Source organism: Anopheles coustani, chromosome 3, assembly GCF_943734705.1.
Source record: "Anopheles coustani chromosome 3, idAnoCousDA_361_x.2, whole genome shotgun sequence".
In the NCBI taxonomy this organism is placed as follows: Eukaryota; Metazoa; Arthropoda; class Insecta; order Diptera; family Culicidae; genus Anopheles; species Anopheles coustani.
In genome coordinates, this window is record NC_071288.1 from 55,470,112 (window position 1) to 55,484,509 (window position 14,398).

General features: G+C 43.8%; 1 protein-coding gene across 1 annotated transcript; it reads left to right on the forward strand.

The window, feature by feature from the left end:
• Nucleotides 1-6,717: 6,717 nt before the first annotated feature.
• LOC131263191 (zinc metalloproteinase nas-1-like) lies at nucleotides 6,718-7,898 on the forward strand. The gene is made up of 2 exons (XM_058265360.1): nucleotides 6,718-7,036; nucleotides 7,120-7,898. Exons 1-2 carry the CDS (start codon nucleotides 6,718-6,720, stop codon nucleotides 7,896-7,898), a joined length of 1,098 nt encoding a protein of 365 aa, XP_058121343.1.
• The last annotated feature ends 6,500 nt before the right edge of the window (nucleotides 7,899-14,398 follow it).

Genomic DNA, 14,398 nt, shown 5'->3' on the forward strand with positions numbered 1-14,398 from the left:
TGTGTATTTCAACCTCGAACTCCTTTTCGGGCTACGTCAAAAAGCGTTTCTGCCCATTTCACGATACACTTATTATTCTACTGAGGCAAAATGAGTGGTCCCAAACCACACGGCCCAGCAAATTGATCAAAACACTAGCGAACATTCGAAACATGTCGCAAACTAGAAACAGAAACTCCAGTGAACACCTTCTCACCAGTTCGAATAGCTCGCTCAATTCGAAGAAATGGGTTTCGGGGCCTTTCTGGACTCCATCTTGAACAACAGCGAGCAGTTCCACGAAAAGCGACGCAAGTTACATGTGATATGATACATAAATGCCATCCGGCAAATGATGATACTTTTGGGGCGAAATTAAAAGTAAGTTTCGGGCTGTCCGTTTCATCACGCCTAACCGCCCACAGAACTGTAGCGCCATCTGCCGATTGGCGCGGTGACGGGGAAAACTTTTTCCTTTTCCCGGATCTCATCATGCACCATTCCCGAGGGGCGTTCTGTTAGCCGAAGACAAAAGTGCTTGACGATTCCGCACGCATTCCGGATGAAGCCCGAGACATCCGACTGGCGTGGAAACTTTGACCGACGGCAGGCGTCTCGATGGTGGTGCGTGACCAGGCACGAAACGCGACCATGGGCAGCGGAAGTAAATTCCCGGCCCCGACCCGTCCTCGTCCTCCCGGTGTCTCGCCTGACGAACCTTCTTTTCGGTCGGTGTGCGCTGGCGGGACAAATGATGACATTTGGTGGAAACTTTTCTCCCTTGGCGCTTTTTCCCGAGCGTGCCAGCCGTACCATATTACTACTGCACCGAAGTGGAGGTGACCGGCAAAAAAGTCTTCGCCGAAGTTCGGGGGCGGAATGGAAAGGCTGAAACAAAGCCGAAACCACGCTTGGCCCCGGAACTCCTTCGTCACCGCCGGAAGCGCGGTCTGGGCTAATGGGTTCGGAAGTGAGCCGGAGCCGGCACGACGCTCGAATCGGAATGGGATGATGACCTGGGCGTTGTTTGATTTATGATGGTTGGCAAGTGCTTCCGGATGGATTAATATCGCTACAGCACCGCCAAGCCAGCGGATCCGAGCTAGCAAGTGCCTGCCCGGAAGTAGCCGATTAGCTGAGCGTCCATTCTCGCATAAATACGCATCTTTTTGCCACGGTATTGTTGACTTACTCTTCTCCCCGCGGCGTTTATCTGCTCACAACTTTTCTTGCCACTCGTCATACTTACAACGATTCGGAACGCACTTTTCCCCATTGGGAAGGCTCATGTTTCAACTTGTCGAATTTGCTTATGAGCTCTTAGTCAATTAAGTTCAGTTGTTTCAACAAACGAACAATAACTAAAATTGCATTTGGAGCTCATTTGCCCAATTAAAACTAATTTTTTCTCTAATGTCCATCCGTCTCGCCATTTGTTTTGAAACTTGATTGGAACGCACACAAGTTAAGAAATTAAATCTTGTTACGGAATCAACAACAACTGTCATTAACAATATTATTGATTGAGGTCAAAAGCAGTTTACTTAAATCTTTCCTGAGTTCAAGGTCGCCAAATCGGTTGGTTTATCAAGATCTTCAAAAACTAATTAAAGTAAATAGGAAAAGGGAATTCTTCTTTCGTTTATGCAAACGAATAACGAATGATTGAACTTTCACAAATATATTTCTAATGGTAGCTACTTTTCAAGAAATCATATCAGATTAATAAATTATTTTTAAAGTTTTGAGCCACCGCCAAATGTTATAGTACCTTTTGAGTATGGAACGATTTAAAACCAAATTCGAATACAATCTTGGAAAGTAATAACAGGCGAGTTCTTAGAAAAAAGTATAATTAATTAGCTACTGCTTTTATGAATGTTCAAACAGCGCTCTTTCATGGTGCTGACCCATAACGATTCATCCAACATTTTCGCGCTTCCATTCAGAGACTAGACTTACACACACGCACAAACTCTGGTAAGGCCAGCATGTCTCCTATTTGGTCTTCCTTCCTGTGCTTTAATTTTGTGTAGCTCCAGATTGAACGAAATGAATTTTCGGAGCAACAGCTGCCACCCGGTCTCGGGCCCAAAAAAAAGAAGCTATGGAGAGCTAGGAGATGGACTCGCAAAGGATGCTAAAAATTGGGTCCACCATTGTTGGCCGCCTACAATCAGGACATGGTGACGCACAGGGCTAATGAAATTTCAACGGCCACAGTCCGGTTCGCAATTATCGATATTTACGACGGTGCCGAATTCAATTAAGTGTCTCTCGCCGTCACCCGCATACCGTGGCCAACGGTGACCTTTCGCTATTGGAATTGCTTTTGCCTGAGGGCTGTGGCTTGCGACGAGCCGCGTGCGCAACATCAAACGCCCACTGTTGATCAGCAAACGCCAGTAGGCCATTTCAATTGCTTATTAAAACAAACAACGGTCGTCTGGAATTCCGAACAAAGCACCACTTTGACCGGGGGTGTCTTTGTGCGGAAGTTTTGCCATTACCACTTTACCGAAGAGGCGATTTTGGAAGTTGCATGATTCCCGCCTTCCGCACCTTCGGGGCATCAGAATCCACCATCCAAAAGGTGCCTCTCGTCGCATCGGCATCGAAAAGATGAAATATAACACAATCTTCTCGACTCGATTTCGCCCCGAGCGGTAAACACGGTGGGGACGGGGGACGGAGTTTCCTGGTAAGAACCAGCGTCCAGCATAGCCTCCCGTAGGCAACGGTCGGCCACCACCCATTCATCGAATATCCCATTATAACGGGTGACATTCGATTCCGCTGTCGGGGATTTTTATGTCGCCGTTTCGATTTTTGCTCTGGCCACCACCAGGCACTCGATACGATGGTTCCTTTCCTTTTACCGCTTCGGGGCTCAAAAATTCCATCAGCATCACCCGGCTGCAGGGATGCTGCCACGTTGGGTTGCCGAGGAAACCGAATTTCCCCACACCCGTCTTCGGTCCCCAGGCCGCTCTAAAGTACTGCAAGACGATCCAAGGCTGTACCTTTTTCATCCTCTTCTTTTCGCCAAAACAGTGACACATTTTTCCCCTCCGGTTCGTGGTGGAAACCCGGAACCCGGTCGGACGTTGAAATTGAAATCTTGCCGGAAAAATGGGTGCTTTATTTTACCACAGCGGGTTTTACTATTGGAAGTAGATTGTCGATGCACCAAAAAAAAAAGTTGGCCACAAAAACGTCTCGATCCATCCATGGTACACACAATCACACGCACACATATACAAAGTGCAGCTTGAGAGTGGAGGAAACAAGGAAGTATCTTCGCTGGTCACCTAGAGGTCCTTTTCGAAAGGACCCGGCACTGATGGTGATCCAAAATTGAAAATATTTTAAGCGATAAATAGACCATAAATTGAGATCATTTTCTTGCAGTAGTAAAAAATAAAAGGCTAAAGGATTAAGGTTCTCGAATGAAAAATAAACCTTCTGAAGTATAGTTCCATTAGGTGCAGCCATTTATCTTACTTTTCATATTTTACCGATAAAAGGACTCAGTATATTTTCTTATGACACTCACCCATTTTCCATACCCATTAATTTAACGTACGTTAAAAATTATACAACTCACTTCACGTACGAATAGGTTCTCATCTTGCTTCGATTGCGTTTTATTAAAATCCTCAAAAAGGAAAAAAATCTTTTCTTTTTCTCCTAAACCGTACCGAAAAATCCAACTAAAGTTGACTCACTTCCATTTCCAATGAAGAACTCAGCTAAATGAACTTCGGTTCGTTTCGGCGACGTTGGGATCGTTCTATTCGGAGTCTCATATTCTTTCCGGGGTGACCGTGCATTGCCGGCAACACCTCGCATCGAGCGAACACATTTTCCGGTCACACTGCGGGAACACAACCGGAAACCGAAAACCGACATCCAGCCAAACGCTGGCACTGATATAGTAGCGGAATCAGCGGAAAACTGCCACTGTCATCCGCAATGCTTTACTTATTTGTCGTCTGCTGCTCTGGCACTGCGGCTTAGAAAACGCCGGCGGGAGAAGTATGCTACGGAAATACATAGAATTCCCTTTGGTGGCCCTGGCTAGACGTTGGAACCGAATCGAAGAGTGACATCTAACGAGGGAACGAACTTACTGCGATCGTCGCGTGCGATCGAGGTTCGAGGTAAACCTTCCGCCATATTTTGTAGAATGTTTTCCGTGCTTCAATTCCCGGGGTTCGCAAGCTACTTCAACGAGCGGCAGCTACAGAAAATGCTCCCTCACTAGGAACTGACGGCGCTTGCTTTCAGAGTTTCTACTGCGTTTCTCTAGCGCACGAAGGAGTTTCGGTTACATTTTGAAGCATATTCCGCTTCCTTTTCTGCGCTCGTTTGTCCCTGGTTGACTCTTTTTGAACCAAGACCGCCGCGCTCTGGAAGGTGACTTTTTTAGCACCTTTTGCAAACCGACCCGCGGGTCGCATCAGTGCACTGGAAGGTGTCTGGGGTTGATGCTGGCACGGGAATTGTACCTTAAAATAACTCGAAAGCTCATCGTTGAAATTGACATTCCCTCGGGGGCAGGAATGATGCCCTGCGAGAAGTTCTTCACTCTTGCAGTTGTCATACCGCTGACGAGAACCTGGATGTGGTTGGAGGCCACGCACGCAGGACAGGTTTGCAGTTGCTGTTCCGCAGACACGGTGCATTTGTGGCTTCCTTTTCCGTCCGTACGCTTTCCATTGACACGGAAAACGATTGGGAAATGGTCAACAAATATCAGATCCATTGACAATTCAATTTCTCCCGTGTCATAAGCATCCGCAGGTTCCTCTCGGAACCTCATTTTTTCGCGTTGAAAGAACTGCTTCTCCCTTCCAAACTTCTCTTTTCTGTTCAGTGAACTCTATTTTATCCGGTGCCAGCTTTATTGATTTGAGTTCACGATTTCAATCTTCGTTATAAGGTTAGTGCTGAAGTGCTAGAGAGAACGAGTGCAGCGATGCAATTCCATCGAAAGTGCCATTACTGTTAACCCTCGGAGGGAAAGCAATTTTGTGCCATTTCTGGCGCAAGTGAGCTGCGAGCCCGAGAGGGACATTTTGGTGTCAATTGCTTCGGTGAGTACCTAGTGTACTTCTATTTGTTAACCGCCTGGGAAGTTTGTAGCCACGAGAGGCTTAAACATATTATTTGACATCAATTATTGTAATGGCTTGCTAAAAGTTTTTTTCCACGTGATGTGTTTGTTTAACACAACTTTGTAGAATTCAACTAAATGAATTTAATGCCGTTTGTTATTAAACAATTGATTCAAATAAATTTATTTGTCTCGTAAAACATCTCAATTTCACAATCACAAGTTTATGTGAGTATTCTATTGAAAGGAAAACATCAACATGAAATACATTATACTTTGTATTATTTGACGGAAAATTTATAAAGTCTTGAAAACAAACATTACATTATCAATAGGCATGACCGAATACGGTCGTAAAAGCGTGAGTGGAAGATCCTTCTGCCCTTGCTAGTTTTATATTACTGCTTTAATATTTTTCAATCCACATAACGAGACAATAATGACAAAAAAAGCGTCCAACTATCAATATACCAATCGCGTACATATCTGTTTTGTAGTTGATATATGTACACAACACTTTCAGCAAAATAATTAATAGCTTGGTATTGGTAGATTGGCAGAGCGTTGTTTAAAATTATTATTATCATTATCAGATACAGAACTGAATGGTGCCTATGCTACATTCCGTATGCCTACAGACCTATCGGTAATTTCGTGTATTTTCTCTATTCTATTTCTATTAATGAGCTATGAGAGTTTTAATGAATTATCGAGTAAATTAAAATTTAATTTATTGATTGATTTTAATGAGTGATTATGTAAATAGTTTGAAAAATTACAGCTATTAACGCTGGTGAACGTTGATATGTCGACGCAGCGAATGTTAAAAACACAAAAAGGGCACCCTTCTTGATCGAGCAACCGAATGTTCTGACGGAGATACAAAACGAGTTTTGTAACTAATATAAGGATAATCGTAATTCAAATTTAGTGCCTGTATTCAAAAACTCTTATTAGACACACATATAAGACATATTTGTTCCGGCGGAAAGGGTTGATCCTGGAATTTTTTTTTTGCAATATCTAGAATAAAACACTCACCTGTGACACGATGCTGAAAACAATTCGTACACTGTTTTAGTACCATCATTTGCGTAGCAAAGATGCAGCAAAGTAGTAAAGCAAACCCAAGCAATCAACGAAGAGGAAGTGAATATGTAGTTTTAATTTCGTTAGATTTCATAAGGCACAAATAAAAAAACATAAGAAGTTGTTACTACACTACGCAGAACGGAATGTTGGAAGCAAACATAACCACATTTTTAATAAAAACTTAGCGTCAGTGTTTAAAACCCCTACTAGAACACACACTAAGCCATATTTGTTTCGCCTCGAAGGTTCCACCGTTGAATTTTTTGTCTTCCAGAATCGAGAAAAAACACTCACCCGATACAATGGAGAAATTGAAACTAACTCGATGACTTGTTAAGTTGTGTCCCGCCTATAGCGACAACACATACCAATTTTCTAACGCAAAATAAAATTCAGAGACACTAAACAAGATCCAGCGTGCAAATACAACGGGCTTATACAATGAAACGGATTGTGCTGTTCACAGTATAATAACGCCATAAGATGCGACGACTTTCGAAACAGTCCGTCAGTGGCCACCGATCGCTATGGTGTACGGTAAGGGAAGTTTCTTCGTCATCTGCACACTGCTGCTTATTTGCTGCAGTTTGCTGGAATGGACCGAGGCTCGGTGCCATTCTCCTAGCGAAGAGGTCGGTCGACGCCTGCACGGTTTCAGGGAGCGCCAACATGGCATGCCTAAGCATATAAGACGCAAACCGTGGGAGATGGGATTGGGCATCTACAAGGAAGGAGACATCATGGAGAAACCCGCCCGCCAGCGAAATGGCATTGCCCTAACGGTGTCTCCCAATGCCCGCTGGCCCAACGCGATAGTGCCGTACGTCATCTCTCCGACGGCCTTCAGTAAGTATACGTAACGGTAGGAAGTCCAACGTGGGATAGGATACACGGGGTGACACTGAACCGATGTCTTTCCGCTTTATCAGCTGCCGCCCAGCGTGCGATCATCCTGGAAGGAATGAAGCAGTTTGCCACCAACACGTGCGTGCGGTTTGTGCAGCGCACCACGCAATCGCTATACATAACGATCGACAGCACGGCGACGGGATGCTGGTCCTACGTAGGACGCTCCTCAACCAATACCTACAACCAGGTAAACCTTCAGGCTTCCGACTGCGTGGACGTCGGTACCGTCACGCATGAATTGATGCACGCGATCGGTTTCTATCATGAGTTCACGCGACCCGATCGTGACAGCTATGTGACGATCGATCGTACTGCACTAGCAGCAGCATACCGGACCCAAACATTCTACAACGAAAATTTCGCCAAGATGGCCTATGCGGATGTCGTACTGTATGGCAGACCGTACGACTACGGCAGTGTGATGCACTACTCGAAGTATGCGGCTGCGGCCAGCAACAACCGCCCGGTCATGAACAACATCCAACCGTGGACCGGAGATTTCGGAAACGATAATGGGCTCTCGGCGGCCGATATTATCGACATCAACTATATGTACTGCAATGCGACTTCAACCACGACGCAGGCAACCACAACGACTACTACGGCATCGGTAACAACCACAACGAACGCAGCAGTTTCAACCACGACTGTTAGGGGAGCAACTTCGACTACTATACCATTTACAACCACGACTGTTAGGGGAACGACATCGACGGCCGTACCAGTTATAACCACGACTGTTAGACAACGACATGGCCCTCACGACCACCACCACCATCACCACCACCACCATTATTAAGCGTACTGAACGATTCTATACCTATTGTGCTATATTCAGTTTAGAATGCTACAACAATCAGTTTTACAACTTCTTACACATTACATTCGTATTTCTGTGTATTCCGTCCTCAAATTTGCAGCTACAAAAATGATTGTTCGTTTAGATTGTTCTCAGCATTTATTAACACGCCGATTCAGCACGTTGTCGTTGTGAAATGGTTTTCACATATCCATCCATTGGGGGTCCGCGGCAGCCGAGCGGTAGCGCCGGATAGAATATCGGCCCATGAGCGCCGGGGCTCACCACCTCGACGGCGTGGGTTCGAATCCCAACCGAGACCGGACCCTCCCCTGTACGAGAGGACTGACTATCCACGTACACATAGGGTAAAAGTCTAGTAAGGCCTTAACGGGCAGGAATATTTGTTAGGTCGGAAAATGTACCTTACACTGAAATCAACCCAATTTTGTTCATATCGCTCTGGCATGATAACCCAATGGAGTCATTTTGAAGTCACTCGTTTTTGGTTGCTTGAAATAATTTTCTGAGTACGTCTTGTTGGCACCAACAACCATTAAACGAGCAAACAACCGAATGATAGCCATTTTTCCATCTTTCTGTCGCATCGATACCAAATGGGTTTTGCAGTTATTTGATGAATTTCATGTTTGAATTTAGCGTAGTGTTCAGCTTAGGGTAATGATCGAAATCAATTGCAACTAACGGATCAAAAAGTAAACAAATCGCCAGTTTAACATACAAATTTCAGTCGAAAGCAAATCGAAACCGGTGGCCTGCAGAATCCAGTACAACTTTTGCTCCAATTGGTTTGTTTTTTGCGCAAGGTGACTTAACCAAGCTTAGCGCAAGTGACCATGCTTCCACTGAACGAATAGCACCATGGCTTTATAGCTTAGCAAAAATTAAAGGTTGATTAAGTGCTGCGGTTTTGTGAAACAAAAATCAAAATCTTCGTGAAATCAAAGAAATTCAGTTCGTTTGATAAAAAGTGCAATTGTAGAATAACGATGCGACATGGCACAATCTTTCAAAACCCCGTGCAAAACAACGGGGAAATGTAAATGTACAAAATAAGATACTACTTTACACATCACTTGTCAGGTCGACGTAATAACCGTCTAGTCCCATAGCGCTTAAATCACTCATATTAATATCTCAAAGAATGAAAGAATTTCGTCGGCTTCACCGAGCATGTCACATTCCCCACTAAACGACGTACATTGGAAAAGTAATAAGCAATTACTAGGAAAAATGCACTCCAAGCAGTGTTCATGAAGCAAGTAACTTGATAATCTAGTTCGTTAAGCGATCAAACTGGTTAATTGTTATAAATAGGGACTAATTAGGTTAAGTTTAGGTAGTATTCTTTTTTGTTGTTGGATTTAGCTTAAATAGTGGGTTTTTCAAAAGCTCCCTTTATTCCTTTTTTCCCTCTCAGAGGTGAAAGAGACCACCCGGCTCAAAGCCTCTATAAAACATATTTACTACTACTTAATCCTTTTTTCCCACATACTTGCTTAAATCTATCCCAGTAGTATAGTTTACCATACTAGTTATTGACTGAGCTAGTGACATCTACCAAGTTATCTATCTTCTTCTTCTTGGCGTAACAACCGTTTTGGTCATACCTGCCCGTTTAGGGCTTACGAGACTTTTACCCTATGTGTACGTGGATAGCCAGTCCTTTCGAACAGGGGAGGGTCCGGTTTCGGTTGGGCTTCGAACCCACGTCGTTACCAAGTTATCTATATCAACGCGCTAATACCGATTTCGAACTCGTTAATCCTCTTTATTAGTAGCTATAAGTACATGTATTACAATTATTCTTTTGGACAAAAACCACTACTACTACTAAATAATAATATAAATGAAAAAATATAACTTATCGATGTTTTAAACGACGCAGATAATCCGACAAAAGCGAAAACAAAGCAACACGATCAGTCGTTCTTCAGGGACAACCCAAATATACTCTTTAAATAGCTTAAAACAAGGAATGAATATTGTAGTGCTATCAATCAATTGCTGCTAATGTTCTGGTAGTGTTACATACTATTCACTGCTACTTTGAACAGCAGAGAATATAAGTGAATGAAGTTTTAAAGTACGCTGAATAACCCCCACCTAATCCTTCGATCAGAAACAACCGGTGCAGGCAGCAACAAGCCAAACCGGGAAATCACATGCTTTTCCGCTGGCCAACTTTCGGCGCTCCGACAGTGAAAAGGTGCCGAAAGATGATAATCTGCACTCCTTAGCACTTCACGGCGCACTGGACTGGAGTGAGCAATAGTACCGAAGTTCTCACCATGGCACCACGTGGTGCGAGTCCTGTTCGGTCGGTCCTGATGGCGGACGCAATCGCAACAAACGAGATCCTCCCAAACCCATCCAAACCAGACCCGGCCAACCAGCAACACTCGATGCGCGAGTCGGGGCCAACATTATGTTCCATCAGTTGGCTTGCTGCGTTCCGGCTGCAACCATTGATAAATATTTATGTACTCGCCCGTTGTACTTGCTACTTTCGTCTCACTCCTACCCAATCTCATCTCTCCCAAGCGTGGCTGGATGCTTGTGAAGTCACGTGGTTTTACTTAACCAACCCTGGAGGATTCTCTCCCGTTCAACAGCGACGACGATCGAAGTGTAGGAACAGATTGGGGTAAACGCAGCTAGAAAGCAACTACCCGATTGGACGTTGCCACCGTAATCCTCATTTGCCACTAAGATAATGCCCATAATCCCATCGGAAAGGTTTAAATTGATAAAATACGAGCCCATTTTCGAACTGAACCGAAGTGCTTCGTGTGTGTTAGTGTGTCTACTTTTGGCCACCAAGGAAGCTCCGTGTCCGTACAGATAATCTTTATCTTTATAAATCTCAGTTTCAAAGTCCCGTGATGAGATGTGGCAATAAACCCTACATTTTTACAGTGCACGTGAAGCATGCTTTTTACAATCTGACTCTAAGTGGAAACGGGACTCGAACACGGGTTTACCAAGAGCGAAGCCGTAGTCTTGCCGAGGAACCATAGCACAAGTTAGAAATGGCGAGGAAAAATCGCTACTTGAATGGCAAACGTAGATTTTGAAGAAAAATTTTATTTCGTACTATAAAAGATTTTCCCAATCAAGATTCGAAAACCAAACCTCTGATACAAGGCTCGAGCACCACTACCAGTACACCAGTTGTACGAATGGATAGCACAGGGAAAATACTGGTATATATAACTATGTGAATAAATTGAACCACCAAGCTTTAAATTTAATAATGGTTATGATAATTTGAAAAATATGTATCAAAATATGATCGGATTTGAAAAAGTACATTAAATATCTAAAAACAATTCTGAAAAAAAATTTTACAACCGTAACAAAAAAGTTTTTCCTAGCCTAGATTCGAACTCCGATCCTCCGGAACAACACCCATGCACTTAGCCCCCTAGACTATTGATGAAAGAAAATTTCCGCGTGATATCACTGCTACTAATATGTACGTAGGCACACTGAATATAGCATAGAAAATGAACCAAGAATAAAAACTTTAGTCACATTTTTCCTCCCCGAGCTTCGCCGGGGCTTCCAGCTAGTGATTATATATTCTTCGGCAATCGGAAAACCCCCTTTCCTAGGGAAAGATTTCTCTATTTGCAAACACACACACACTAGGTTTGCGAGTGTGTTGTGTCGGTTTGGTTCAAAGCTTCTTCGTAACTCTGGCGACGACAGATTTTTCTTGCCCGATTTCCAGCGGCCATTGGCCCCAGCCATTACTTCGCCGTCGCGATGGGTTTCTGGGCATATTCTTGTGTGAGAAACTCAACACCGGGATCGAGAAAGTTTTATGTTGTTTTAAAGTTTAGCCGCTCACCAACACTGCGCCCGACGGCGAAGTGTTAGTTGGTAATTAAAGCAGCGAACGTAATGCTATTACGATCGTTTAGAGCTCCAATCGGGTGGCTGCCCCTGCCCTGCTGCTGCTACCACTACAAAAACATGCCAACCTTATCCGGTAAGTTTTCAGCCCGAGGTGGAAACTTTTTGTCACCAGCAGTACCGGCGATATTGGCGAAACTTTCGCCCGCTGCCGGGAAAATCTTTCATTACGTACCGGCTTTCGTACGCTCGAGAATGAGTCCGTCCGCTGCCGATTTGCTGCTGCTGCTGCCTGCAGCCTGCTGGATTGCATTGATATCGTTATTATTATTACGTTTATCGCCACCGTAGTGCCGCTCAAAACTATTAGCGTGAGTGCATTGGCAATCTCTGATGTCGCGCCATGCTTGGAAAAGTTTTTGTCCTCATCGACCCGGGATGAGAACGGGGTAAGGGAGGATGAAAACAAAAACGTATAACACCACCCCTCCTCCCCTGTCCCTCAGCATTCCTCGCAGCAATTGCATTGCTTGCCGAGTGACCTTTGTCCTTCCGATCGCTTGCGGATTGCAGAACTCGAGCACGACGAAAACTTACCGTCACAAACTATCCACCAATGGGGGAAGGAAAAGTTACATTTCCCAACTTTCCCAATTTGATTTACACTTGGCAGGGGTTATTATTGCAAAAGTTCCTCGCTGGCCTGGTGGTGCTGGTTGGATTAATCTTGACTGTTGGCCCGTGTCCGATAAATAACCGTTCCAAATCTGAGGAATCCATGCAATATCGATAAGCACCCGAGAAACATGCACACAAATGGGAGTCGCATTTGTGGCATGAAAATGGTGGAAATGGTGATAAATTGGGCAAAATTCCATAGTTTTCATTATATACGAGGTACAGAAATTTACCTTTTGTTTGATGTATGTTTTATTTAGAAATAAAAAAATGTATTTTGCAAGAAAGCTAAGGAAAATTTTTTTTAGAATTCACGATGTTTTCAAAGCTTTATACGCCAAATGTGAATGTAGAAAATAACAAATAAACATGGTGTTTGAATGAATCACGTATGTTCATTATTCCGAGCAAATTAGCATTGCTATTAGAAATACTAATAGTTTTGCTTTTCAACGCTAAAGGAAAAGCAAGTACATTTCCGACAATAAATTTTGTTTACTTTATATTGATGAATTCAATTAATTTAAGTAACATGCATTTGTTGTTCCACCCGCATCATAAAGCGTCAAACAAGTGACATTGCGTTCCTAACAATTTAAAGAATATTTTTCTGTGAAACGATTTTTGCTAATAAAATACTTGCTTACTTGCCCTGACGAAGCTCCATCCGAAATCGGTCACGGTCGCTCACCACACTGGTCCAGTTCCATATCCCGGCTTTTCTGGTGGCTTCGTCTACGCAATACTTCCACCTACATTTAGGCCTCCTCTCTCACTCGGGATAGCCTAAAACGACTTTACGGACTGGGTAGTCCGGTGCCTCGAACACACTGTAGCTTGGCGAGTCTAATTCACTGTACGACAGTGGGGTCTACGTGCAACTCATAGAGCTCATCATTATATCGGGTCCTCCATAGTTCCTCCTAACGTACGGGATCAAAAATTCTATTGAACATCTTCCTCTCGAACACGGTCAAGCGGGTTTCCGTCAGATTTGGACAGTGTCCATTTCTCGGAGAACGTTACCATCATCTTGGTTTTTCACTCGTCAATCTGCGAATAACATCACCGTATGCCAGAATCTGGATTGACTTAAGCTCCCCGAAGTTTTTCACCTCCGAGTCTCGAATGGTCCTCTCTAGCGTTAAATTGAAAAGTATGCAGGCAAATCCATCGCCTTGGCACAGTCTCTTTGTTGAGAGTTTTACATCCACCTTCACCTGACAAGTGACGTTGGTTATGGTCATTCTTACAAGTCTTAGTCGGGATTCCATGGCATGAAACATAATTTAACCCTGGCTATCGTAAGCGGCTTTGAAGTCGATGAAGAGATGGAAAGTATTTTGTTTGAACTCTGCTCTTAAGAAAATCTCCAGAACATGCCTCATCATGAAGATCTTATCACTGGTTGATGTCTCTCTACTGAATCCTCCTTGATACTTTCGTGCTATCTCTTCAGCATATGGGGTCAAGCCGTTTCTTGGAGAACGAGAATATTTTGTGGGTCATATTCAACACCGCTGATAAAATAGTGATTTAGTTCTGATTGTTTGAGTTTTATTTATTTCCCTTCTATTTTGATTTCACATTTCAAATAATAACGATTAAATCCGTAAAAGCATAGCATTATCCTGTTTTTGTGATTCCATCTGTCGTCTTTCATGGGAAAACTATCAAAGTTTTCCACCAACGTCTCGTGCAAAGCATCACAAGCGAAAGTTTGCATCGCACGCTTTTTCCTCAGGAAAAGCTCCAGAACTACCGTTCAAACTTGGCAGCGCCCCCGTACGGAATGGGGAAATTATTCCAACCGCTGTCAAACGGCGCTGTCCTGTCAGCGTGACAGGATTGAATGTCAGTTCAGTGGAGCAAAATGCCCCACTGTAAAGGCATTCCCTTACACACGACTTCGTCCTTCCCCGCATTCCCCGCACTTGTTG